Source organism: Camellia sinensis, chromosome 6, assembly GCF_055761805.1.
Source record: "Camellia sinensis isolate YWXY chromosome 6, ASM5576180v1, whole genome shotgun sequence".
Classification (NCBI taxonomy): Eukaryota; Viridiplantae; Streptophyta; class Magnoliopsida; order Ericales; family Theaceae; genus Camellia; species Camellia sinensis.
Genome location: NC_138966.1, coordinates 90,356,205 through 90,384,001, shown reverse-complemented (window position 1 = coordinate 90,384,001; position 27,797 = coordinate 90,356,205). Strand labels below are relative to the sequence as shown.

Sequence of the window (27,797 nt, the reverse complement as noted above, 5' to 3'; positions counted from 1 at the left end):
TTTTGGGATGTGATACACTAAATTGGATGTCTTTGGTTTTACAGGGTTTGTTTCCATACAAGCTGTTTGTCAAACTTTACAATTGGAACAAGATTGAACTACAGCCATGTGGCCTGACAAATTGTGGGAACAGGTCAGTTAGAGTAGTTCCTCATTCTGGAAAAGCACATAGGACCTTAACCTGAATATGGTATTAGGAAAATAAAACCCCGAGGGCTAGCTATCCTCTCTTTTTTCTTATGGAGCTGATTTTCCCTTATGATCTCTGACTCGTAATTTTCTTCTGATTCCATGTTCAATAGCCTGATCTTGTCCTTATTCACATTATTATATCCTGCGGAGCATAGGCACTTCTGAGAAGATGTCGTGTTTGCATTGGACATCAAGACTTACTATACACTTCCTGACAAGTTTCAGACACGTCTCAATGTGTCTTTATATTTTCTATTTTTTTGTAGACTTGGATTACAAGTTTGTAGAAAATAACTTAGGATCCACTAATAATAGGAAAACATTGTAAATTTATACATATTAATCCTTCCTCCTTTAGACTTGAGGAATTAGTGTTATGTTTTATTTTTTTATTATCTTTGATTTGAATGAAGTATTTACATATATGATATGTAATAAATATATAAAAAACTATATATTTTGCATGTCCACCACATGTCATGCGCTGCATTTTTTGAAAATTTCGAAGTCTGCTTGTTCATGTTGTATCACATGTCTATGTGTGCTTCTTGAATTATATCGGATAAAGCTGATTATTGAGTCTTTAAATGGTTCTTATTTCTTTCTAGAAAATAGTATCATCTTAGTGAACTTGTATTTGATAATGTCACATATGTTTTCTACTGAAGTTGTTTGTGCTGCCACATTGAGGATTGTTTGCACTGTGTCATTTTCCTGTACTAAAATATTATTAAGATATTTGAGTGCATTAATCTTGCCTTAGTTTTGCAATGACTTGATTAAGAAAATTTGTTGATTTGGCAAATCATATTTATTGATATGAGTTGGAGCACATTAGTTCTCCAAACCATGATGCACAAATTCGGCAAAAGCTGTAGATGTTTTTTAATATCTGGTTTTAGTGAATTGCATGTCCTACATTCAGATTAAGGCATTTATTGTAAACATATGTAATAATAAAAAAAAGGGGAAATTACAAAAAAATCCCAGGGTTTGACCTTTCTAACAAATAAACCCTGAGTTTTTAATCTTGTCAATTTAAACCCTAAGTTTTTGATTTGTTTTCAATTTAAATTATTTGCCTATTTTCGTTAAGTAAAATTGATGGGAAAATGGATATTTTAGTCATTAAACTCAATGAAAAATGAAAAATGAAAAAGGGTATTTTAGACATATTATATATATCTACATTGAGTTTAATAACTAAAATACTCTTTTTTTGTCGGTTTTACTTAACAAAAATAGGCGAATGATTTAGATTGAAAACAAATCAAAATATTAGGGTTTAAATTGACAAAATTAAAAATTTAGGATTTATTTTGTTAGAAGGCTCAAACCCTAAGATTTTTTTATTTTTATTTTTATTTTTTGTAGTTGTCCCTAAAAAAATTTAAAAAATTTCTCACAGACATGCACAATGCAAGCACACAAGTTTAGTTCTTGTATAGGTCTATGATGATCAGTGGGCACATCTTTATACCTGACTTGTGTATATGCTGACTATGTATGGTCATTGAAGCATTTGTCGGCATATTGTCAAGATTACAAATCTTAGTGCCTTTTTTCTTTTTATTACCAATAGAGGAGTATATTTACGACTTATTTGTCATAAAATATTTAAGATTTTATTTTTTCTCATACTTATCATAATCCTAATATGGATCTAAATACTGAGAACTATGTCTTCGTGACACATGGAATTTCTTTCTTTTCTAGAGAAGTATTAGTGTGTGCTTTAGCCAATGATAAAGCTTTTAGTTATTCACTTATTTTAATTTTACTTCTCTTTTTTTTTTTTTGTGTGTGTGTGTGTGTGTGTGTGTCTCTCTCTCTCTCTCTGCCTTCATGTTTTTAACACATGTATGTGTATATTCTTTTAATCCCCATGCAGCTGTTATGCTAATGCTGTGCTCCAGTGCTTGGCTTGTACGCCACCTCTCACTGCTTATCTTCTGCAAGGATTTCATTCTAAAGCTTGTATGTTTCTAATCATGACCTAATTTTCTGGATCCATCATGTGTGAGTTTATTAGTTTATTGAGTGACATGCATTTTTATTGTCCCATTCCATTCCTTTATTTTTGTCTTCGATGTTAAGGTGACAAGAGAAAATGGTGCTTCACCTGTGAATTTGAGAGTTTAATTCTGAAGGCGAAGGAAGGGACTTCTCCAGTGTCTCCAATTCGGATACTATCCCGGATTCAAAACATTGGAAGTCATCTTGGTAATGGGAGTGAAGAAGATGCACATGAATTTCTAAGGCGAGTTATGTTTGTTTATGTGGAGCATAATTAGATAAATTTATGCATGTCATGTGTCTTTATGATTCATCATGATTCAGTTAAGAATGAAATCCGCAGGTATGCTATTGATACAATGCAGTCCGTTTGCCTTAAGGAAGCTGGATTAAATGAATCAAGCTCTTTGGAAGACGAAACAACTCTCATAGGCCTTACATTTGGTGGCTATCTTCGATCAAAGGTAGTCTGTGGTATAATGTTCAGAGCTTAATACAACTCTCTCTTTCTGTCTGTCCGTCTCTCTCTCTCTCTCATCTTAACATTATCAGAATGTTCTCTGTGGAATATAAATAATGCATATGCATTCTATGCCCTGCTCTCCAGATAAAATGCATTAAGTGTGGAGGCAAATCTGAGCGGCATGAAAGGATGATGGATCTCACTGTTGAAATAGGAGGAGATATAGGAACTCTAGAAGAGGCTCTACGAAAATTTACGGGCACTGAGATTCTCGACGGTGAAAACAAGTACCAGTGCAGCAGGTTCGTTAGTTTGTTTTAGTTCTTGTACCTCTAGAATATTACTTTTGTTATAATTGTTAGATTGTGACATTCATTGTTCATTTAAACAAGTATAATGGGGGATTTTTTTTTCCTTCTGCATATGGATTGTCACAAGTTATATACTATGTTGCACGGAAACGTGACACGACACAGACACGCCGACACGTTACTTTTCAAAAAATGCCGGACACGACACGCTAAGGACACATTAAAAATACATTTATTTATTTATATAATATGCCTCATATATATATATATATATTTTGTTAAAATTATGAAAATTTTAATAATTTAACATTAATTAAAAAACATTACAAATGTACTTGCAGACAGTCACCAACAGGTGCAAGTTAGAACATCTAAAAAGCCATGAACCTTATCACACGAGAAAATATAAGCATTTCAAATAGCTATTTTAACCATTTGACTAGTAGTAAAAGCCAGCTGTTCTGACCATTTGACTTCTAGGTGGAAGCATTATTAATCTGGTCGGTGGAAAGCTTTAATGAGCTGTACACCCTGTTCTTTTCTTTTCTTTTCTTTTCTTTGCAATACAAAACAACTAAAAGGGGAGAAGTCAAACATTTGTTGCAACAGGAAGCTTCGATTCTCTCATTGCTAGTGGAAAGCCTGATTGGTCGACATTGAAGCTTCGACTCTCTCATCGCAGGTGGAATTTGATTTCAAGGACTTTCGTCTTCTTGTTCTTGTTCTTTTTCTGCTCCTCTCTCTCTTTGGTCTTGAAAGTGTCTAAGACGTGCCTGAGATGAAAAAAAAAGGGGCATGGTAAAATAAGTGTTGGACACGTGTCCACTACGTGTCAGACATGTGTTGGACACTGATACATGGTCTTTGGAGATGTGTCGGTGCTTCCTAGGTTATATAAATATGTACTAGTTGTGGTTGTAGGTTGGGTGGGTGGTGTGGTTGCTGTTGTTGTTGGGGTGGTGCAGTGTTGTGAAAAGCGTGCCTAGGTGCGAGGCGCAGCGCATGAAGTGCGCCTTAAGGGGTTCAAGGCGAGGTGCATTAGATGAAATGCGCTCCTTGGATGCGATTTTGGCAGGCCCCGAAAGGCACAAGGCTCGCGCCTAAGCGGGCTTTGTTTTTGTCGTTTCTGCTGCTGATCTAATGGCTGTGATTTGTCTTCGAAAGGCTCAACCACATAAGATTACAACTCATTCAATGAGTTACTCAACCCAAATCAGTAATACAACTCAAAGCCCTAATCGATCGAACAAATCTGTGTCGTCTCTCTTCCTCTGGGTTTCCTCTCTCGACTTCGACTTCGACTTCGATTTCGATTCAGGTCAGCGTTGCTTTTTCTTCTTCTTCTTCTTCTTCTCCTTTTCTCCTTAGCTGTTTACTGCTAGGCCTGGGTGATTCGAATCGATTTGCCGACTTCTTCTTGATTTCGACGACGACCTCCTGTCGACTTCGTCTTCTCAACTTCGACGACTTGACCTCCCTTCGACATCGATCGCTCTATCTCTCTCGCCTTCGCCTCTCGCGAGCTCGCGATCTCTCTCTCTCTCTCTCTCGGCTTCCCTCTGCGCTTATCTATCCTCAGTTTGGTTTTTATGTTAATATATATACGTATTAGTATATATATGTACTTATATAATATATATAAGCATATAAGCATATATTGTCTTATATATTTTATCTTATATAATATATATTTATACATATTAATAAAAAAAAACACAAATATATGTATATAAAATAAAAAAAAATTAAAAAAATTAACAAGAACATATTATTTAAAAAAAATTGTCTTAGTACTATGAATGATTGATCTATGTTAATTTATCTATTTTTTACTAAGACTGTGCGCCTTGCTTCAATAAAGCCCGCGCCTCGCCTTGCGCCTAGGCCTCGAGAGACCTTTAGCGCCTTAGTGCGCTTTGAGCTTTTAAAAACACTAGGGTGGTGGTGGTGGTGGTGGTGGCCTAGTGAGGGTGGTGGTTCTCTATTTCTTGGGCCATGGGGATTGTTGTCTATGAAAGCACGGATACTTCAAATGGGTTGACGTATCTGTTTCGGATACCGATACTTCTTGGATACTCGTGGATACATATCGGATACTTATTAAAAGTATCGGATACTTCTTAATTATTTTTTCATTAATTTTGGAGTATCGGATACTTAATTTTGAAGTATCGGATACTCCAAGTCATTTACTTGTTTTATGAAATTAGAATTGTAACATTTCTTGCATAGTAATATAATATAATATAATATAATTGCAAGTATAAATATAAGAATATTTTTTCTAATCCTTTGTTAAGTTCTTCGATAAAAATAACGTAGTGAGTTAAATAATAGAATTTATCAAATTGATGTATCATAATTATTTCATGCTTGTCCCCTATACTACATAGAAAGTAAGAATTAATAAGAGAATGTAATAATGGTAAAATTAATTATCAATAAATAAATAAGCAAGTAAACTTGAATACAATATTTTTCACTAGTGTCAAAGAAAAAAGTATAGGGACAAGTTGTAAATTGTTCGATTATTGTAATATAAATATATTAAACTTAATATTGAAATGAAATATTTATAAGACCTATTAAAAATTTAAGAAGTAAACAAGCTACTAGCTTAAATTAATACAAAATTCTTAAAGGTTAATATTTTGCATTATAAAATTACATTGTGGTTTCTCAATGTTCTTTAGCTTATGTGTAACTCACTATTAATAATTTTAAAAATATATTTTTCACAAACGTATCCTAGCCGTACCTATATCTTATTTTTTTAGATTTTATCGTATCGCCGTATCCGTATCGTGTCGTATCCGTATCTCGTATCCGTATCTATGCTTCCTAGATTGTTGTTAGGTCATGTGGAATGATCTTGTCTACCCACAGAAAATTTTGCCATTGGAATCTCTCTCTCTCTCCACTCATGTCCTGCTCTTCTAACAGGAGTGTCGCAAATCTACAAGTTCTCCCTCTCTCTCTCTCCCCACTTGTGTCTCGCTCTTCTAATAAAAGTGCCGTGATTATACAAATTCACATATTTTGGGTATATTAGTGCAACAGGCTTGTGTATAGTTTTTTATTTTATTTTATTTTACTTTTTGATTTTAATCGAAAAAAATACAATCGAATAATTATTTTGTAATGGTTAAAAAATAATAATTTCATTCCATTTCACTAAATTTAATGGCATTCGGTTTTAGGGGCTTTCTTCTTCTTCTTCTTCTTCTTCTCTCTCTCTTTCTCTCTGTGTGGTCTCGAAATAGGGATGGCAATTTGAAACCGGCCCGACGGGGATCCCCGACCCCGACCCCGATTTTAACGGTTTTTCCCCGAAAAATACCCCCGACGGGGAGAAGACGGTATTTGAAAATCAATCCCCGATCTGTTTCGGGCCGGGGACGGTGATCAGTGTTTAAGCCCCGGCCCGGCCCCGGCCCCGTCCCCGTCCCCGTCCCCGGCCCCGACCCCGTCCCCGAAATTTCCCGAAATTTCCCGAAATAAAATTACTTTTATACCCCTTATATAATATATATATATATATATAACATATATATATATATATATGATAAACCCGTCCCCGAAGCTCTCACTCTCACTCTCACTCTCACTCTCTCAACTCTCGTTCTTCTCTGTCTCTCAACTCTCTCACTCGGTCTCACTCGGTCTCACTCTCTCACTCTCGTTCTTCTCTCTCACTCTCTCAACTCTCGTTCTCTCTCACTGGTCGATCTCCATCGCCGATCTCTCACTCACTCAACTCTCTCACTCGATCTCTCACTGGAGAGCTTCGTGTCGATCTCCATCGCCGATCTCTCACTCTCTCAACTCTCTCACTCGATCTCTCACTGGAGACTCCATCGCCGATCTCCTCCGATCTCCTCATCCGCCGATCTCCACCGCGGATGATCTGTAATTTCTTAATCTGTAAATTTTTTTTTGATCTATAATTTTTTAATCTGTAAATTTTGTTTTGATCTGTAATTTTTTTTTGATCTGTAATTTTTTAGTCTGTAATTTTTTTTTTGATCTGTAATTTGATGATGAGCTGTAATTTTTTTGTTTTTGATCTCTTTTGTTGATGATGAGCTTCATCTGTTTGTTTTTGATCTGTTGGTTTTTGATCTGTTGATGAGGATCGGGGAATTTCGGGGTCGGGGAAACCCGATCCCCGTTGGGGACGGGGATGGGGACTACGAAAGGTTCCCCGTCGGGGATCGGGGCCGGGGCCGGGGAAGTTTTGGCCATCGGGGATCGGGGACGGGGAGGGTGATCCCCGGCCCCGCCCCGCCCCGTTGCCATTCCTATCTCGAAAGTGTCCAAGACGTGTCGGAGCTGAAAAAAAACACTCCAAATTGAGTGTTAGATGCTAATATATGGCCATTTGAGACGCGTCGGTGCTTCCTAGGTTTTATATATATAATTGTTGTGGTTGTAGGTTGGGTGGGTGGTGTGGCCGTTGTTGTTTGGGTGGTGGTGGTTCTCTGTTTCTTCGGCCATGGATTGGTGCTAGGTCTTGTAGAATGACCTTCTTTACCCACAAAAAATTTCGTTACTGGAATCTCTCTCTCCCCACTTGTGTCCTGCACTTCTAACAGGAGTGCCGCAATTATACAAATTCACATATTTTGAATATACTAGTGTAATAGTCCTGTGTTTAGTTTAGTTTAGTTTTTTTTTTTTTAATTTAATTTTTTATTTTAAGGTAGAGTTTGTTTTAATAGAAAAAAATACAATCGAATGATTATTTTGTAAGAGTTAAAAAATTATAATTTCATTCCATTTCACAAAATTTAATGGCATTCAGTTTTAGGGACTTTTGTTGTCTTTTTCTTCTTCTCTCTGTGTGGTCTCGAAATTGTCCAAGACATGTCTGAAATTAAAAAAAAAAGGGGGACACGCCAAACTAAGTGTCGGACACGTGTCCAATGCCTGTCAGACATGTGTCGGTGTCGGACACTGATATGTGGCCTTTGCAGACGTGTCGGTGCTTCCTAGGTTATATACTAGTTGTGGTTGTAGGTTGGGTGGATGGTGTGATTGTTGTTGTTGCGGTTGTGGTGGTCAAGTGAGTGTGGTGGTTCTCTATTTCTTGGGCCATGGATTGTTGTTAGGTCTTGCGGAATGGTCTTCTCTACCCACAAAAAATTGTCATTGGAATCTCTCTCTCTCTCTCCACTCGCGTTCTGCTCTTCTAACAGGAGTGTCGCAAATCTACATATTCTCTCTCCTCCCCCCCCCCCCCCCCACCCCACCCCACCCCACTTGTGTCTTGCTCTTCTAATAGGAGTGCCGCAATTATACAAATTCATATATTTTGGGTGTACTAGTGTATCAAGACCATGTACAATTTTTTTATTCTATTTTATTTTACTTTTTGATTTTAAGGTAGAGTTTGTTTTAATAAAAAAAAATACAATTGAATGATTATTTTGCAAAGGTTAAAAAATACTAATTGCATTCCATTTCACTAAATTTAATAGCATTCAGTTTTAGGGACTTTCGTGTTCTTCTTCTTCTCTCTCTAGTCTTGAAAGTGTCCAAGATGTGTCTAAGATGAAAAAAAAGGGAGTCGCCAAACTGAGTGTCCGACACGTGTCCACTACGTGTCAAACGCGTGTCACTATCCGTCGGACATTGATACATGGCCTTTGGAGATGTGTCGGTGCTTCCTAGGTTATATATATACTAGTTGTAGGTAGCTTGGGTGAGTGGTTCGGTGGTTGTTGTTGGGGCGGTGGTGGTTGAGTTAGGTTGGTGGTTCTTTGTTTCTTGGGCCATGGATCGTTGCTAGGTCCCGTGGAATGATCTTCTCTACGCACCAAAAATTTTGCCATTGGATTCTCTCTCTTTCTGGTCTCGAAATTGTCTAAGACGTGTCTAGGATGAAAAAAAAGTCACGCTAAACTTAGTCTCGGACACTAATACGTGGCCTTTGGAGACGTTTTGATGTTTCCTAGGTTCTATATATGTACATATACTAGTTGGGGTTGTAGGGTGGGTGAGTGGTGTGGCTGTTGTTGTTGTTGGGGTAGTAGTGGTCTAGTGAGGTGGTGGTTCTCTATTTCTTAGGCCATGGATTGTTGCTAGGTCCTACGGAATGATCTTCTGTACCCACAGAAAATTTTGCAACTGAAATGTCTCTCTCTCTACTTGTGTCGCGTTCTTCTCACAGGAGTGCCGCAATTATACAAATTCACATATTTTGGGTATAGTAGTTTAACAGTCCTGTGTATAGTTTTGTTTTTTTTATATTTATTTTACTTTTTGATTTTAAGGTAGAGTTTGTTTTAATTAAAAAAAATGCAATCGAATGATTATTTTGTAACGGTTAAAAATTAATAATTTCATTCCATTTCACTAAATTTAATGGCATTCGGTTTTAGGTACTTTCGTCATCGTCTTCTTCTTCTCCTCTCTCTGTGGTCTCGAAAGTGTGTAAGACTTGTCTGAGATGAAAAAAAAGGGGGACACACCAAATTGAGTATCAGACACACGTCCACTGTGTGTCAGATGTGTGTCGGTGTCCGACACGTGTCGAACACTGGTATGTGGCCTTTGGAAACATGTCAGTGTTTCCTAGGTTGTGTATATACTAGTTGTGGTTGTAGATTGGGTAGGTGGTGTGATTGTTGCTATTGGGGTGGTGGTGGTTGAGTGAGGATGGTGGTTCTCTCTTTCTTGGGCCATGGATTGTTGCTAGGTCCTGAGGAATGATCTGCTCTACCCACATAAAATTTTGCCGTCGGAATCTCTCTCTCTCTCATTCTACTTGTGCCTCAATCTTCTAATAGGAATGCTGCAAATCTAGAAATTCTCTCTCTCTCTCTCTCTCTCTCTCTCTCTCCACTTGTGTCCCACTCTTCTAACATGAGTGTTGCAATTATACAAATTCACATATTTTGTGTATACTAGTGTAATAGGTCTATGTACAGTTTTTTATTTTATTTAAGTTTACTTTTTGATTTTAAGGTAGAGTTCGTTTTAATCGGAAAAAAATACAATTGAATGATTATTTTGTTAAGGTTAAAAATAATAATTGCATTCTATTTCACTAAATTTAATGACAATCGGTTTTAGGGACTTTCGTCTTCGTCTTCTTCTTCTTCTTCTCTCTCTCGGGTCTCAAAATTGTCCAAGACGTGTCTGAGATGAAAAAGAAAGGGAGATGCCAAATTGAGTGTCTAACACGTGTCCACTGCGTGCCAAACACGTGTCAGTGTCTGGCATGTGTCGGATACATGGCCTTTGGAGACGTGTTGGTGGTTCCTAGGTTATTTGTATTTACTAGTTGTAGGTAGGTTGGGTGGGTGGTGGTGGTGGTTGTTGGGGTGGTGGTTGTCAAGTGAGGGTGGTGGTTCTTAGTTTCTTGGGCCATGGATTGTTGTTAGGTCCTACGGAACGATCATCGCTACCCATAGAAAATTTTGCCATTGGAATCTCTCTCTCTCTCTCTCTCTCTCTCTCTCTCTCCACTTGTGTCCTAGTCTTCTAACAGAAATGCCGCAAATCTACAAATTCTCTCTCTCTCTCTCTCTCCACTTGTGTCCCGCTCTTCTAACAAGAGTGCTGCAAATATACAAATTCACATATTTTGGTATACTAGTGTAACATGCCTGTGTAAAGTTATTTATTTATTTTACCTTTTGATATTAAGGTAGAGTTTGTTTTAATAGAAAAAAATACAATCGAATGATTATTTTGTAGAAGTTAAAAAATAATGGGTGTGTTTGGTTTGTGTTTGTAGAGTAATTTTTGAGATAAAAAGTACGAAAACTTGTTTGGTTTACCTTTTTTCAGAAATGATTTTGGAAAATTGTTTTGGGGAGAATTTTAAAAAAAGTGATTGATTTGATATGTATGAGAGAGAGTGATTTTGGAAAGTAGGTAACCAAACAAAATTTTGAATTTTTTTTGGAAAAATTTGTTTGGTTTGATTACTCTTAAAAATTTATTTGTAGAGAATTTTTCCCAAAAATCTTTCTGAAAAACAAACCAAACAAGCCCAATAATTTCATTCCATTTCACTATATTTAATGGCATTTGACTAAGAAGCACGGACACTTCTAAGAAGGTGACGTATTCGTGTCGTATCCGTGTCGGACACCGATACCCTTTGGACACTCTCAGGACACGTGTCCGACACTCTTCAAAACGTGTCCTATTTTTGAAATTTTTTTAAAGACTTGGACACTCTTTGGACACTTGAAGGACATACGTGCCCATCGCTTAAATACAAGTGTCTAACAATTAGACATATGTGAAATTAATTATAAGTTTGAACAAAACAACTTAAGATACAATAATAAAACAAAAACTATATAAATTTATAGGAATTAGTATCATATTATATTTTTTATTATCTTTTTGATGATATATTCATATATATAACATATAATAAATATACAAAATTACATATTTCATGCGTGTCCCTCACGTGTCGTGTCCTACATTTTTTGAAAATTAACGTGTCAGCGTGTCCGTGTCGTACTCGTGTCGTGTCACGTGTCCGTGTCCATGCTTCTTAGGCATTTGATTTTAGGGACTTTCGTCTTCTTCTCCTCTCTCTCTCTCTCTGTGTGTGCTCACTAAAGTTTCAAAGATGTGTCTGAGATAATTAAAAAAAAGGGGACATGCAAAACTGAGTGCTAGACATGTGTCCATTGCGGGTAAAACGCGTGTCAGAAACTAATATGTGGCCCTTGGAGACGTGCCGGTGCTTCCTAGGTTGTATATATATATATACTAGCTGTGGTTGTAGGTTGGTTGGGTGGTGTGGCTATTATTGTTGGGGTGGTGGTGGTTGTCTATTTCATATGTCTTGTGGAATCATCTTCTATACCCACAAAAAATTTGGCCATTGGGATCTCTCTCTCTCTCTCTCCCCACTTGTGTCCCGATCTTCTAACAGGAGTGCCACAATTATACTAATTCACATATTTTGGTTATACTTGTGTAACAGGCCCGTGTACAGTTTTTTTTATTTTATTTCATTTTACTTTTTGATTTTAAGGTGTGAGTTTGTTTTAATCGAAAAAAAAAATACAATTGAATGATTATTTTGTAAAGGTTAAAAAATAATAATTGCATTCTGTTTCACTAAATTTAATGTCATTTGGTTTAGGGACTTTTGTCGTCGTCTTCTTCTTCTTCTTCTTCTTCTTCTTCTTCTTCTCTCTCTCTCTCTCTCTCTCTCTGGTCTTGAAATTGTCCAAGATGTGTCTGTGATTAAAAAAAAAAATGGAGATGCCAAACGGAGTGTCAGACGTGTGTCCATTGCGTGTCAAACGCTTGTTAGTGTCCAATACGTGTCGGACACTGATACATGGCCTTTGGAGACGTGTCGGTGTTTCCTAAGTTATATGTATATACTAGTTGTAGGTAGGTTGGGTGGGTGGTGTGGTGGTGGTTGTTGGGGTGGTGGTGGTCGAGTGAGGGTGGTGGTTCTTTGTTTCTTGGGCCATGGATTGTTGCTAGGTTTTGCAGAACGATCTTCTCTACCCGTAGAAAATTTTGCCATTGGAATCTCTCTCTCTCTCTCTCTCTCTCCACTTGTGTCCCGCTCTTCTAATGGGAGTGCTGCAATTATGCAAATTCACATATTTTGGGTATACTAGTGTAATAGGCCCGTGTACAGTTTTTTTATTTTACTCTTTGATTTTAAGGTTGAGTTGTGATAGAAAAAAAAATTCAATCGAATGATTATTTTTTTCATTACTGTTTTTTATTTTAGTTTTTGATTTTAAGGTAGAATTTGTTTTAATCGAAAAAATTACAATCGAATGATTATTTGTAGAGGTTAAAAATTAATAATTTCATTCCATTTCACTAAATTTAATGGCATTTAGTTTTAGGGGCTTTCGTCGTCTTCTTATTCTTTTCTCTCTCTCTGGTCTTGAAAGTGTCCAAGTCGTGTCTAAGATGAATAAAATAAAAAAAAGAAGACACGCGAAACTGACTGTCGGACACCAATATGTGGCCTTTGGAGACATCTGTGCTTCCTAGGTTATATCTATATTGGGCTACAAATGAATCGAGCCGAGCTTTGCTGAGCTTGAGCTCGGCTCGTTTACTTATCAAGCTCGTTTATTGAGCTCGAACTCAATTGTATAAGGAATTGGGCTTGAGCTTGGCTCAGCTTGGCTCGATAATGTTTTTTCAAACATTATTTAATATAGTTATGCTAATGGAAGTAAAGTGCATATAAATACAAATTACCCAAAGTACATATTTGTCAAAACAATGTTTGTTTCAAGACATCATTTGTTCTAGTAAGAAACATGACAGACAGAGTCATTTTTGGAACTCCATTTATCTTTTTATTATACTCTTTCACCACAAATAATCATGGTATAACTACTCAATATATTATTTAATATATAAATAATATATTTATTATATAATTTAAATAAAGATAAATGAGCCAAGCTTATGCGAGCTCGAGCTCGGCTCGTTTAGCCGAGCTGATCTGAGCCCTTAACGAGCTGAGCCGATCTTGTTCATGAACAGCTCGGTTCATTTGCAGCCCTATATTTTGGTTGTGGGTTAGGTGGGTGGTGTGGTCGTTTTTGTTGGGGTGGTGGTGCTCGAGTGAGGGTGGTGGTTCTCTGTTTCATGGGCCATGGATTGTTGCTACGTCTTGTGGAATGATCTTCTTTACCCACAGAAAATTTTGCCATCGGGTTATCTCTCTCTCTCTCTCTCTCTCTCTCTCTCCCCGCTTGTGTCCCGGTCTTCTAGCTGAAGTGCCGCATTTATACAAATTAACATATTTTGTGTATAGTAGTGTAACAATCCCATGTATAGTTTTTATATTTATTTTTATTTTACTTTTTGATTTTACGGTAGAGTTTGTTTTAATATAAAAAAATGCAATCGAATGATTATTTTGGAGGGGAATTTTTTTGAAGGCCCCTAATATTAAGATTTTATAATATAAATGACATAATATTTTCATAGTAATTAAGGTCCTCGACATTTTCACAAAGAAAATTCGACTCAGAGAAATTTCGCCCCGACTCAGAGAAATTTCAATTTTCATTGTGATCATACTAGAGAAATATCTCTGTGAAAATTGAAATTTCTCTGAGTTGGGCAAAATTTTTCTGTGAAAATGTTGAGGGACCTTAGCTAATAAAAAAAATATCTTGGATCTCTCCTACTACACAAAATTAGAGAGGGACGTTTCACTAATTTTTCCTATTTTGTAAAGGTTAAAAAATAATAATTTCATTCTATTTCACTGAATTTAATGGCATTCGATTTTAAAAACTTTTGTCGTCGTCGTCGTCGTCTTCGTCTTCTCCTCTCTTTGTGGTCTCGAAAGTGTCCAAGACGTGTCTCGGATGAAAAAAAAAAGGGGACACACCAAATTGAATGTTTGACGCGTGCCCATTGCGTGTCAGACTTGTGTCGGTGTCCGACATATGTCGGACACTAATACATGGCCTTTGTAGGCGTGTCGGTGCTTCCTAGGCTATATATATATACTAGTTGTGGTTGTATGTTGGGTGGGTGGTGTGATTGTTGGGGTGGTGGTGGTCGAGTGATGGTGGTGGTTCTCTGTTTCTTAGGCCATTAATTGTTTCTAGGTCCTGCGGAATTATCTTCTCTACCCACAGAAAATTATGCCTTTGGAATCTCTCTTTCTCTCTCTCTTGCTCACTCTTCTAACAGGAGTGTTGTAAATCTACAAATTCTCTCTCTCTCTCTCTCTCTCTCTCTTTTTCGCGTTTCTAACAGGAATGCTGCAATTAAACAAATTCACATATTTTGGGTATACTAGTGTAACATGCTCGTGTGTAGTCTTTTATTTTTTTGTTTTTCTGTTTCATTTTTAGGTTAGAGCTTCTTTTAATAGAAAAAAAATACAATCGAATGATTATTTTGTAAAGATTAAAAAATAATAATTTTATTCCATTTCACTAAATTTATTGGCATTTTGGTTTTAGGGACTTTCGTCGTCTTGTTCTCCTCTCTCTGGGGTCTCGAAAGTGTCGAAGACGTGTCTGAGATGAAAAAAAAAAAGAGAGACGCCAAATTGAGTGTCGGACATGTGTCCACAAAAAATCATCTTCTCTACCCACAAAAAATTTCACCATTGGAATCTCTCTCTCTCTCTCTCTCTCTCTCTCTCTCTCTCTCTTTCTCTTCACTTGTGTCCTGCTCTTCTAACAGGATTGCTGCAATTCTACAAATTCTCTCTTTTCATTTGTGTCCCGCTCTTCTAAAAGGAGTGCTGCAAACAACTACAAATTCTCCCCCCCCCTCTCTCATCTCTCTCTCTCTCCACTCGTGTCCCACTCTTTCAAGAGGAGTGCTGCAATTATACAAATTCATATATTTTTGGTATACTAGTGTAACAGGCCCGTGCATAGTTTTTTATTTTATTTTCTTTTACTTTTTGATTTTAAGGTAGAGTTTGTTTTAATTGAAAAAAATACAATCAAATGATTATTTTGTAAAGGTTAAAAAATAATAATTTCATTCCATTTCACTAAATGTAATGATGTTCGGTTTTAGGGACTTTAGTCTTGTTCTTCTTCTTCTTCTTCTTCTCTCTCTCTCTCTCTCGTCTCGAAAGTGTCCAAGACGTGTCTAAGATGAAAAAAAAGGGACATGCTAAACTGATTGTCGGCCACGTGTTGATTGCCTGTTAGGCGCATGTCAATGTCCGACACATGTCGGACACTGATACGTGGCTTTTGGAGACGTGTCGGTACTTCCTAGGTTATATATATACTAGTTGTGGTTGTGGATTGGGACGGCGGTGTAGTGGTTGTTGTTGGGGAGGTGGTGGTCAAGTGAGGTGGTGGTTCTTTGTTCATGGGCCATGGATTGTTGCTAGGTCCTACGAAATGATCTCTACCCACAGAAAATTTCGCCATTGGAATCTCTCTCTACTTGTGTCCCGATCTTCTAACAAGAGTGTTGCAATTATACAAAGAATAATGCTATATGTACCAATTAGTGTACTAACTACTGTACCAATTGATGATGTGGCATAATTTATGAAGTTTTTGGTATTTGTAATGTGATTCATGAGTGGGGTCAATAATAATATCATAACTAGTGTTGGTATATTAGTTAGTACACTAATTGGTGCATGTAGCACCGCCGTTATACAAATTCACATATTTTGGATATACTAGCATAAAGTCCCGTGTACAATTTTTTGTTTTTGTTTTTTTTTAATTTTAATTTTTGATTTTAAGTTGGAGTTTGTTTTATTAAAAGAAAATACAATCGAATGATTATTTTGTATAGGTCAAAAAATAATTATTGTTGCTAGTTCCTGCGGAATGATCTTCTCTACCGACAAAAATTTATCCACTGGAATCTCTCTCTTGCTCTCTCTCTCCCTCTCTTCACTTGTGTCCTGCTCTTCAAACAGTAGCGCCGCAATTATACAAATTCAGATATTTTGGGTATACAGTTTTTTATTTTATTTTATTTTACTTTTTGATTTTAAGGTAGAGTTTGTTTTAATAGGAAAAAATACAATCGAATGAATATTTTGTAAAGGTTAAAAAATAATCATTTCATTTCATTTCACTAAATTTAATAGCATTTGGCCTTCATTCCAATTAATTAAATATTATTGGAGATTATTATCCCAAAATAAGATTTTTCTTCTTGGAATTGAATGGAGTAGAAGATTAAACAAATTGAAAGTTCATATTGTAGGGTTTGCCAATTATATCATCTAGAAAAAAAGATCGAATTAATCGGATATGTGTAACCCCATTGTTTAAAATTGAACTTCATGCTATTTTTTAATAATAAGCTTTTTTATCCAACAATTGGTGAAATACTTACCATTTAAATGTACATTTTCTTTTTGAATATATAATTCTATGAATTAATACAGTAATAAAAACATATTGGGAAATTCTATAATACACACCCCATTTTCAAATGTGTATCATATGCCCGATTATGATGTCTGTAGTCATTTTAAGATGTGTAGCATATATCCCAATTATGATGTTTGTGGTTTATTGTTTTGATCTATTGTGTTGTTAGTTATGACACATTGTAATTATTATTTTGGTTATGATAAAAAATCTTTAGTTGTACGGCAATGTGTTGCTTAGTTATGATGCATTGCCCTTTTTTTTTTTAAAAAAAAAAATTTATAATGATGACTAAAAAATTTAATTATGATATTTGTGATAATCAACATCACAAACATCATAATTTGTATTTCGATTGTGTGTATTCTAAAATGACCCATAATATATCATCTCATATTTATCGGTAACAACAAAATTAATTTTTTATTAGTTGTAACAAACCAAATGCAAGAATCTGTGCTGTGAGAAAATGAAAATGCCAAAATGGTAAACCGAACAAAAAAGAGAGCATTGACAAAAAAGACAAAATAGAGCTCAAGCCAGAGAAACCAAAAAAAGGGCAAAACGGGAAAAAATAAAAAAACAAGCCACGAGAGTCAATTATTAGTGTGTGTATATATATATATATATTTGTTTTTTGAATTGGGGATCGTATGCAATCACTTTTGGTTCCAAATGCTTGAGAGTTTAATGCATCTTCCGCATCAAACAGGCCTTATACCTTCTTTGCAGATTTTTTTTTTAATTTTTTATTTCATTGTTTTTTTATTTTTTTGTTATTTAATTTTTTTGTTGTGTGGTTAAACTCTAGGGAAACCGTTTATGGTCATTCAACGCATATAAAAAACAAAAAAATCATGTTGCCATTCCTTGGTCACAGGACTTATAAACTGGATGGTCATTTGACAGGTTACTTGCTAGTCAACTGGTGTTGACGAAAGCTCATGGTGCCTCCTGCCACCAGTGGCCTTTTAAGAGTTCGGCTTCAAATTATGGAGTGTTGAAATTGGGCTTTCAACCAATCTCAAAAACTTTAACACTTTAATGGATCAAAGTTTGATGCCTCAAGCCTACTCAAACAATTGGGCTTAAAGGCTTCATGATTCTGGTTCATATTAATTGTTACTCTTATATGTAGATAATTACTAGAATGTTTGATTTTTTATGTCATCTTGGCTGCTGATAATTCACAATAGCTCAATAAAATAATTTTGTTAGTCTGAAATCAGGGGCCATTTGTCTTGCCCTTGAAAGACCGTGCTTGGGATAGTTCCATCAGTCTCTACTCCCGTCTTATGGAAACCCACTAAACTGACTTGCGCGTTATGATGTTGTATGTCTTAATCATGATAAGAGATCTGATCGAGCTGATCTCCATTAATGCTGAGCATTTTCCAGATTGTGTATGATTTGGATTGATACCATTGTATTGAAGTCATCCTATAGTTTGGAGATAGCACTAAATGTTATTATACCTTAATATTACCTCTCATCTGGCATGATAAAGTTGTATAGATGCATGACGTTTTCAATTAGAATGAATTGAGGCTCTCTATTTTCGTTGGGATATTGATTAGCCATTCGGATAATGTACTGACTTTATATCATCATCTTTTTACAGATGCAGATCCTATGAGAGAGCCAAAAAGAAGTTGACTGTCCTAGAGGCTCCTAATGTTCTTACTATTGCACTAAAGCGGTTTCAGGTAACCCTGTAAATCTAGGATTGATGCTTTGCCCTTCATGGTGTTTTAAATTTCTATTGCTTACGTGGCATGAATTTTACAGACTGGTAAATTTGGAAAGCTTAATAAGTCGATTCAGTTTCCTGAGATTCTGGACCTAGCCCCATATATGAGTGGGACGAGCGACAAATCACCTATATACAGACTTTATGGAGTGGTGGTTCACTTGGATGTCATGAATGCAGCATTTTCTGGTCATTATGTGTGCTACGTTAAGAATGTCCAGAACAAATGGTTCAAGATTGATGACAGCACGGTATGTTCTAATTCATCACTAATTAGAATGCCTAGCATGTTATGTTAAAATGATTTCATTTATTTTTCAGAAATTTACATATGCATTTTATTTGAGTATTTGGCTTTTGTTTCTTTCTTCCTTTTTTCTTGCACTGATGGTGGAAAACAGAGTTGAGTTCTGCCCAAATTTTCCTATCATATGGGTATAGTGAGCTACCTAAGAAGCATGGATATTTCCAAGAATGTAGCGTGTCGTGTCCAACGTGGCATGAGCTCATTGGACACTTCCCAACACTAAGACACATGAACACATCACAAGTTTGAATAAAATGACTTGGAATTCAATGATAAAAGGAAAATAATGTAAATTTATATCTATTTTCCTCTAGACTTCAAAATAATTATATTTGACTTAAATATATATATGACATATAATAATTACTTCTATCCCAAATTGTTTGTCTGGCATGGACAATAAGAACTTAAAATAATTTATTTTCGTACCAAAATTTTAAATTTTTTTCACCAATTAAAAGATCTCATTAAGTACTTTTAATTTGTGAAAAAAAATTTGAAAATTTTGGCACAAAAGTACACTATTTTCAGGTTCTTTGTTTTCCATGTCGGACAAACAATTTGGGACATAGGGAGTATTTATTCTTATATATGGCATATAAGAAATATATAAAATTACATATTTTGCACATGTCTTCAACGTGTCACGTCTTATATTTTTTAAAATTTTTAGTGTCGGCATGCTAGTTTTGTGTCCATGCTTTAAATTGAGCTACTGAAATATTGAAATTATGTCAATTGCGTTGTTTTCTTGAAGCATTTTATCTGATGCTTGTTATGATTGGGTAGGTAAAAGCTGTGGAACTGGATAACGTCTTAACAACAAGAGCCTACATGCTTCTCTATGCTAGGTAACAGATTTATTTGTTTCAGGTTGAGATTTCTGTATCTTACTAACTGGATGTCTAACTAATTATACTTTTATAGATGCTCTCCCCGGGCCCCAAGATTGATAAGGAATTCAATAATACCGCACGATCAAAGAAAACCAAAGAATCCTATAATTAAATCAAAATCACGCTCCACACATCCTTCGGATGCTTCTGGCACTGATCTTTTGAATGGACATACGAGTTTCCAGCCTATCCGAACGATTTTGGAAGAGGACTCTTGGAGTGACAATTCTTCCTTCTTCTCCGAGGGATGTTCATGCAGTTCCTGTAGTACTGAGAGCAGCAACAGGGATTCTACCAGTGCCGATGATTACGATCACTTTTTTGGTGATCCAGGTCGAAATTGGAATAGTCCGTGGAAGAACTCATCGGATTCCGACTCATCTACCTCTTCCTCCCCCTCACCCTTATACTCTAGGCATTCACCCCTTGCCGACTCTGATCGGTATTCATCAGAGACCAGCAGCTTTCAAATTCGAAACTCGGAATTAGATACGGACAACAACGGTTTCTGGGGCGGGAGCGGCAATTGGGAAGGTAAGTCTAGTTTTCCCATTTTGTATTCTGACTCAACTAAACAGTGTAGAAAGTCAGAAAGTAGTGGTAGTTGTAGGGAGACTGACTTGGACAGATTAGGATTGGCTAACCCTTTCGACAACAAGAAACCAGGTGTATTTAGAAGATCAATGAGGGAAAGAACAGATTAAGCGTTTTATTAAAATGTTTTTTAGTTAAGAGGGGAATAAGAGTCCGGGAGAGTAGGGGAGGGGGTTAGGGAGAGGCTGTATGTATTGTACTTTTGTTGTGGGCTTTTGCCTAAAGGAAGGCCACCATTTTGTCAACTCTCTTCCCCTTTATATAGAGCCTATATAAATATACAAAACATCTATTTCTAGAGTGTATAGTTGCCTGGGCCCTTCAATAAATGAGTACCGGATTTAACTTTCTTTGCTAAATATAAGTATTGGTCAGATAATGTTAGATTTATTGATGGAATGAGTTCATCTTTCTATTATTTTCCGTCGTTTTCTTTGTGCATATGATATATACTTGTGAAGCCTTTGGATTATTATTGTGGACCAATTTGGTTACAATGGATGGAACTTAAACAGAGGTTAAATGTATTATTGTCCAATTGTTTTGAGTAGTTGGAGATAGGAGTGGGCAGCAACCTGGGTTCAGGCCGGGCCTAAGCTAGAGAAAATAAAGAAATTTTGTGTTGGCTGAGTTGGGTTCGGATAGGGCCTAAGTTGGAAAAAAAAACAAAGAAATTATGGGAACGAATAATCGAGTTTTAGATAAATGGGAAATTTCAAATGTTATGGGATGGAAATGAAGGAATGTCTATAATACATGGGTTTAGTGAGAAGGGTTTTGTAGGTTCATTGATCAAGGCCTTGAGGGAAGAACTTTACAAGAATCCAAAATCTGAAGATGGAGGTGAATTCAATTATTTGTGAAAACATATCAATTAGTGGAATCCTTGATAAAAGTAAGAAAGTGTATGAATGAATCACTCACATGTTCATATGGGAAATGCAAGAATAAACAATTTATATGGTCAACATTTGTCTTAGTAATCAATCAAATATTGCAAAGCCTAGATACGTCGATGATGGTTATGAATATTGAGAATAAGAACTAATACAATCACAAACTAATAGAGATTATTCATATTAGAACAATCAGTCAAATATCTTCTGCTATGGGTTCAAATGGAAGAGCAATTTTATAGAATGTTTGTTATGTCGAAATTGTGTCTTTTCTAATGGACAAGGAAAAAACCAAAGAAAAAATAAAAAAATTAGATGCTCAAGTTTGGTTGAGTGAGCCCAAAATTGTGTTCAAGTTTTGTTGGGGTTACAATTCGATTCTAAGCCTTAAAATTTGAAGCTTGGCACTGCACTCATATATTCAGTACAAAATAAATATTTTTCAGATAGTTAAAAATTAATAAATTTGAGCTTAACACATATTTTGTTTGTTTTTTTTGTCATTATATCCTAAGTTTAAAATTTAGTGGTCGAGAATTACTCTCAAGTTTGGCCCATTTAATAAATGGGTTTAAAAGTGTAATCGAAGTCAACTCTGTTGGTTTAAATAAACTCAACAATGCGGGTTGGGGTGGGCAGTTGTCAGCATTGGTGGCTCCAGAGAATTTTGTTTGTTTCTTTGTTTGTTTGTTTTTTTTTAATTAATAAAAGATAAATTATAAATATTATGAAAATTACATCAAATTGAATATTTAATTATGCAAGAAAGTCCCACACATAATCACAAATATACAACAAACCCAACGAAGGAGAATAAACATTTTTACTACACCAGTATTAGCCTCTGTTTGGCAAGTTGGTTCTTGGGCTTTTTTGGCTATTTTAGCCACAAAAGACAAAATAGGCTATTTTAGCCATAACAAACAAAACATCACATCCAACCCATAATCATTACATTTTTCTCTCACAAAAAAATTTAAAAAGCCAAAAAGCTCTTCCCAAACCAAACTTTTAAGCCCAGGCTAAAATAGCCAAAAAAGCCAAAAAGTCAAAAAGTCAACCCACTTCCCAAACGGAGGCTTAGTTACTAATTAATCTCCAAACTTTATGGCCTTTCTCTCCCTAGATTATATATATATAATAATAATAAAATTAAAAAAAATCTAAGTAGTCACCTCTTTTATATTAATGTTTATGTACCCAAACTTGATAATTAACATTGTTGATATAATCAAATATGTTCTTAACTGTAATTTGATTTTAACTTGAATATATTATCACATTGGCCTCATATATGTATATATATATATATATATAATAGAGGATATGTACAAACTGAACTATGAGACATTCTCAATCAATACGGAACTAGAAATTAAAAAATAAAAAATAAAAAAATTCATCATTTCAATCTCATATAAACGATAAAGCAAAAAAGCAATTAGTAGGGTTATTTCCTTTTTACTGTAATTGTGTCTGTGTAAACCCATTGTTGATAAAAGAAAACATGTTTCTTTATATGTTTTTTCATTTTATTTTTTACTTTTTATGTCAATAGAAATTGATATTGCAGTTCATATTTTTCTTTAAATTTTTTTTTAGTATATACTATCACTTCTTCTAGTCGTACTATAAAGACTTATAAAATTTGACAAAATTATTGGTAAATCAAATTTTTTCATTTGTTTAATTGATTTCAAATAAAGATTACATGATGATCTAATCAAATATTATCACGTATTAAATTGATGTAGTAAGTTTTTGGTTAATCAAATTAAGCCACCGTAATGTAGTAAATAAGCCTTTGGTTAATCAAATTAAGTCACTTTTCACTTTGAGGTGGTCAAGCCAATAAAATTTTGACATACCATTAAAGTGATATTTTGATATTTATCTCTAAATAAATCAAAGATAATTATCAAAGAAATTGAAGTATATTAAGACTCTCCTCCATCCATGCCTATAAATAAGCGATCACCATATGCTTGAGGCACCTAATTAACCACCCCTAAAAACCACTCCTAATCATGCGTCTGACAAGTGTCAAATTTTGATTTATCAAACATTCTATCATGTAAGGTTGAATCTCAATGCCACATGTGATTTGTGGGTGGTAAATTAGAGGGATATAGCATTGTTGGTTTTACATACACAAAATCAAGATGTAGAGACAAAAATCTACATTAAGAAAGAGAAAGCTCAATCAAATTAAAGCCTCTAAAGCCTTGATGGTCTTTTCGTCAAGTTTGTATTGCGCTTAAAGCAAAGGTTGAAGAATCAAATCAAATTACTAGTAATCAAATTCCATCAATCTCTATCACGCTTAAAGTCTAGAGGTTCAAATCAAAGTTCATTGTCAAACCCTACAAATCTATGGTTGTCTTCTACTAAATTGGAGAGGATTCTATAAATCTAATTTAAGAATAAGCTGTCAAGCTCTCGAGTCAAAGTCCTACAAATTTATCATCTTCTTTGCATTGTTTGGAGGAGATTTTTCCATTCAATTCGGGAACAAGCTGTTAAGCACGTTAATGATTTATTGAAAAAAACTAAAATACCATTGTATAGAAGTAACTTTAAGTGTGTAAATTACGGATATTTGCCATTTGGTTGGGAGGCAAAATGTACTTTAATTTTATGTGCTTTATTCCATATATTTTTTGCCTCTTTCACATGTAAAAATGAGTATATAACCCACTTATGTCTAACATGTGTTTTATATTTGTTAAGTTGAACGGAATATTTAATGGTGCACTTTAGTCCACAAATTACAAGGAAGTTATGTGGTTATTTCCAATTGAGAGAGGGGTAATTCGCACATAAACAAAAACATAATGGGGTAAAGTGAAATTTGTCTCTTTTAAATAATTTTTTTTGACAATAGAGTGTTTGTAATTTTTCAAACTATAGAAATAATTCATATTTTGAGTAAACCTCATGAAGTGTGTTTGTAATTTATCTTTTTCAATTTTATTTTTAAAAGTAATATATGTCAGCCAAAATATATACTATTAGTAATATTGAAAATAATTCCAAGCATTAATACCCTCCATCCTTAGGGGAGCCGCCCGTATTACCGGTTAGTGTACTCTTTAACTTTAGATTTTCAAAAAAAATTAAAAATTAAAAATAATTTAGTGAAAACAATAAATAATAATAATTATTTTATATAGTTTTATCTTTAGAGAGAGTAGAAATAAATTTATTTTTTTTAAAATATTGTTTTCATATTTATTTTTATTAAATTAGTTTTTATTTTTTAAAAAAATTAAAAAATTCTAAAAATAGTTTCAGGAAATCAAACAAACATGGCTGATCATGTCGAAAAAATTACTTTTATCAATTAAGATTAGGAGAGATGGGGTTGCTTGTTATATTTTTGATGAGGTTTATTTCAAGTCCATTTAAATTATTTGAATTGTTCATTTTAGAGAAAATTTGTCTAAGTTCCCTCACCCATATTTAGTAATGCAAGAAATTCACAATATTATTTTATTCTATCTAAGGTTCTCAACCTCCATGCTCATATATACCACAGAGAAATTCCAAATCAATCCCACATCTCTCTCTCTCTCCCCGATCTCATCACTTCACCTCCACTGCAGCTGCCGCTTCACTGCCACCGCTGCCAACGCCTCTTCCTTCAAATCAACTTCGCAAATCGACGGATCTGCCGCCATCATCACCTGCACTCAATTTAGACACTTGGATCCTTTATATTTTACACTTGGATCTTTTATGTACTGATATCTCATTGAAATATCCTAGTGTGATATAATGTTTATGCCTGTCAGTTCTGATTGGTTGATTTCTATCCAGGCCACTGTAGGTCTGAGGCAATTCCAAGGCGATGCAGCTGATCTAATTTTGCAAGCAGTAATCTTAATTCTTTCTTCTCTTTATATAATTGTTATTGTTATTAAGTAGTTTATTCATACTTACATGGATTTAAATTTTTACATTTCAAAGGTCAAGGATTTTTTTGAAAGATAAGAGCACCTTGAAATCTAAGGCTGATTGGGTCACAGTATTGGATGGGGCTTAGGAAGGTGCTTATCAATGGGTATGTGTTTATGTGTTGGTAGATTAGGCCTCCTCTTTATTTGTGTTATTTATTTTTACTACTGGTTGTGTTATGTGGAACCTAATGTGCAAGTGAAGATTTATTCTGAAAATTTCTCTGGATTTCATAAAATAATATTGTGTCTTACAATTTAGAGAAAATTGGTCAAAATGAACCCAGAGAAATTTGAATTTTCTTTGGCTTATAAATGAACCTAGAGAAATTTGAAAACCCAGAAAAAATTGGTCAAAATGAACCCAGAGAAATTTCAATTTTCTCTAGGTTTGAGTGAATTTCCTCTTTGTATTATTGTTATTGTTATTAAGTAGTTTATTTATACTTATGTGGATTTAAATTTTTACATTCCAAAGGTCAGATATTTTTTGAAGGATAAAGAGCACCTCGAAATCTAAGGCTGATTGGGCCGTAGTATTGGATGGGGCTCGGGAAGGTGCTTATCAGTGGGCATGTGTTTATGTGTTGGTAGATTAGGCTTCCTCTTTATTTGTGTTGTTTATTTTCATTGCTGGCTGTGTTATGTGGAACCAGATGTGGAAATGAAGATGTATTCGGGGAATTTCTCTGGATTTCATAAAATAATATTGTGTCTTACAGTTTAGAGAAAATTGGTCAAAATGAACCCAGAGAAATTTGAATTTTCTCTGGGTTGAAGTGAAAATCCAGAGAAATTCTCGGTGAGATTTTCTCTGTGAAGTTGAATTTTCTCTAGATCAATTTGAGGAACCTTAGACATTATTAAAATATTGAATATTCTTTATGTTATAAAATCTTAATAACAGAGACCTTAAAAAAAATCTCCTTCATTTTATAGGATACTAACAACAGCATGATTGAATTAAATTTGTTTTAAAAAAAATTATTTATATTTCAAGAAAAATTGTCTCTTGAATTATTTACATGACAAGTTAATTTAAAATAGAGAGCAAATTACATTTTGCATGTATGCTTATACTTTATATCCAATTTCATTTTCCTCTTTGATTTTTAATTTCTAGTCAAGTTAGAATTTAATCCATTCATAAGACTTTGTTTCATAAGCAAATGGAGAACAATTAAAATAGTTAATTTCTATTCGACACACTTTATTTTATATTTTTTAATATAAACTTAAAAATTAATGAAAATTGTCAACTTTCAAACGTGCTCTTAATAGACTAAAACACACTTTGATGTGTTAAAATAATACATTCTATTTTAACACATTATCTTATTTAAATCACATTATTTCTTTATCCTATAACTTCAAATTTAATTCATATTTTATATTTTTTTTTATAAAAAATTAAAAAATACTAATTTAGTACATATCAAACACCTTCTAAGAAGTGGAGGCTGGATGAGTGGTGGGGTTAAAGGGATGGAGGGAGGGAGACCAGTCCAAATCCAACCAACCAAACAAATTGAAAGGCTTTACCATTGTTGGCATTATTGCACTTGAAGGAGTCTTTGACTCTGACTAAAACGGGCAGACATTGACAATCCCAATCTCCGCATTCATTCTCCATTTTCAACTCATTAGTTTGGAGTTTTCAAAATGAGTAATGCTAGAAATTCTAAATATTCTACTAAAAATTTTATTAAATGTCTCACATGGGTGTGGGGCCTACACAATGTGGGTCTTATGTGGGTCCCACACCCATGTGAGACATTTGGTAAAACTTTTGGTAGAATTTTTAGGACCTCTAGCATTTTTGTTTCAAAATTATTTAAAATTGTTTTAAATTCTTTTTAGTAAAAAATTTTAAAATTTTAATTATTTTTTTATTTTATTTTTTAGATTCTACGTACACAAAATCAAGATGTAAAGACAAAAATCTACATTTGTAAAGAGAAAGTTCTTTCGGATTCAAGCCTTTAAAGCTTTAAAAGTCTTTTCGTCAAAATCTGTGTCACGCTTAAAGTAAAGCTTGAAGAATCAAATAAAATTGTTGGTAATAAAACTCTACCAATCTTTATCACGTTTAAAGTCTAGAGATTCAAATCAAAGTTCATTGTCAAACTTTACAAATCTATGGTTGTCTTCTACTAAACTGGAGAGAACTCTACAAATTTAATTTGAGAATAAGCTATCATATTCTCGAGTCAAAGTCTTACAAATTTATCATCTTCTTTGCACTATTTGGAGGAGATTTCGCCATTCAATTCGAGAACAAGCTGTCAAGCACGTCAATGATTTATTGAAAAAAGCTAAAATACCACCATATACAAGTAACTTAAGTGTGTGAATTACAAATATTTTGTCATTTGGTTGAGAGACAAAATGTACTTCAATTTTTTGTGCTTTATTCCATATGTCTTTGACATTTAAAATTGAGTATATAACCCATTTATATCTAATATGTGTTTTACATTTGTTAAGTTGGACAGAATATTTAAGAGTGCACTTTAGTTTACAAATTACAAGGGAGTTATGTGATTATTTCTAATTGAGAGAG

At 34.5% G+C, this 27,797-nt stretch overlaps 1 protein-coding gene and 1 long non-coding RNA gene across 2 annotated transcripts in view; both read left to right on the top strand.

Moving 5' to 3' along the window:
* Positions 1–20,741, top strand: part of LOC114300224 (ubiquitin carboxyl-terminal hydrolase 16) — a 35,713-nt gene extending 14,972 nt beyond the window's left edge. The window contains exons 3-11 of the mRNA XM_028245111.2: positions 45–133; positions 2,084–2,169; positions 2,290–2,452; positions 2,552–2,672; positions 2,816–2,973; positions 18,457–18,541; positions 18,624–18,836; positions 19,682–19,743; positions 19,820–20,741. Of these exons, the coding sequence (XP_028100912.2) occupies positions 45–133; positions 2,084–2,169; positions 2,290–2,452; positions 2,552–2,672; positions 2,816–2,973; positions 18,457–18,541; positions 18,624–18,836; positions 19,682–19,743; positions 19,820–20,492 (1,650 nt within the window). The 3' untranslated portion in view covers positions 20,493–20,741. The remainder of the gene's footprint in view (positions 1–44; positions 134–2,083; positions 2,170–2,289; positions 2,453–2,551; positions 2,673–2,815; positions 2,974–18,456; positions 18,542–18,623; positions 18,837–19,681; positions 19,744–19,819) is intronic.
* A 4,077-nt stretch (positions 20,742–24,818) lies between these two features.
* Positions 24,819–25,967, top strand: LOC114300225 (uncharacterized). Its single transcript, XR_003642601.2, has 3 exons — positions 24,819–25,154; positions 25,248–25,341; positions 25,713–25,967. It is a non-coding gene; the product is annotated as an uncharacterized LOC114300225 (long non-coding RNA).
* Positions 25,968–27,797: the final 1,830 nt, after the last annotated feature.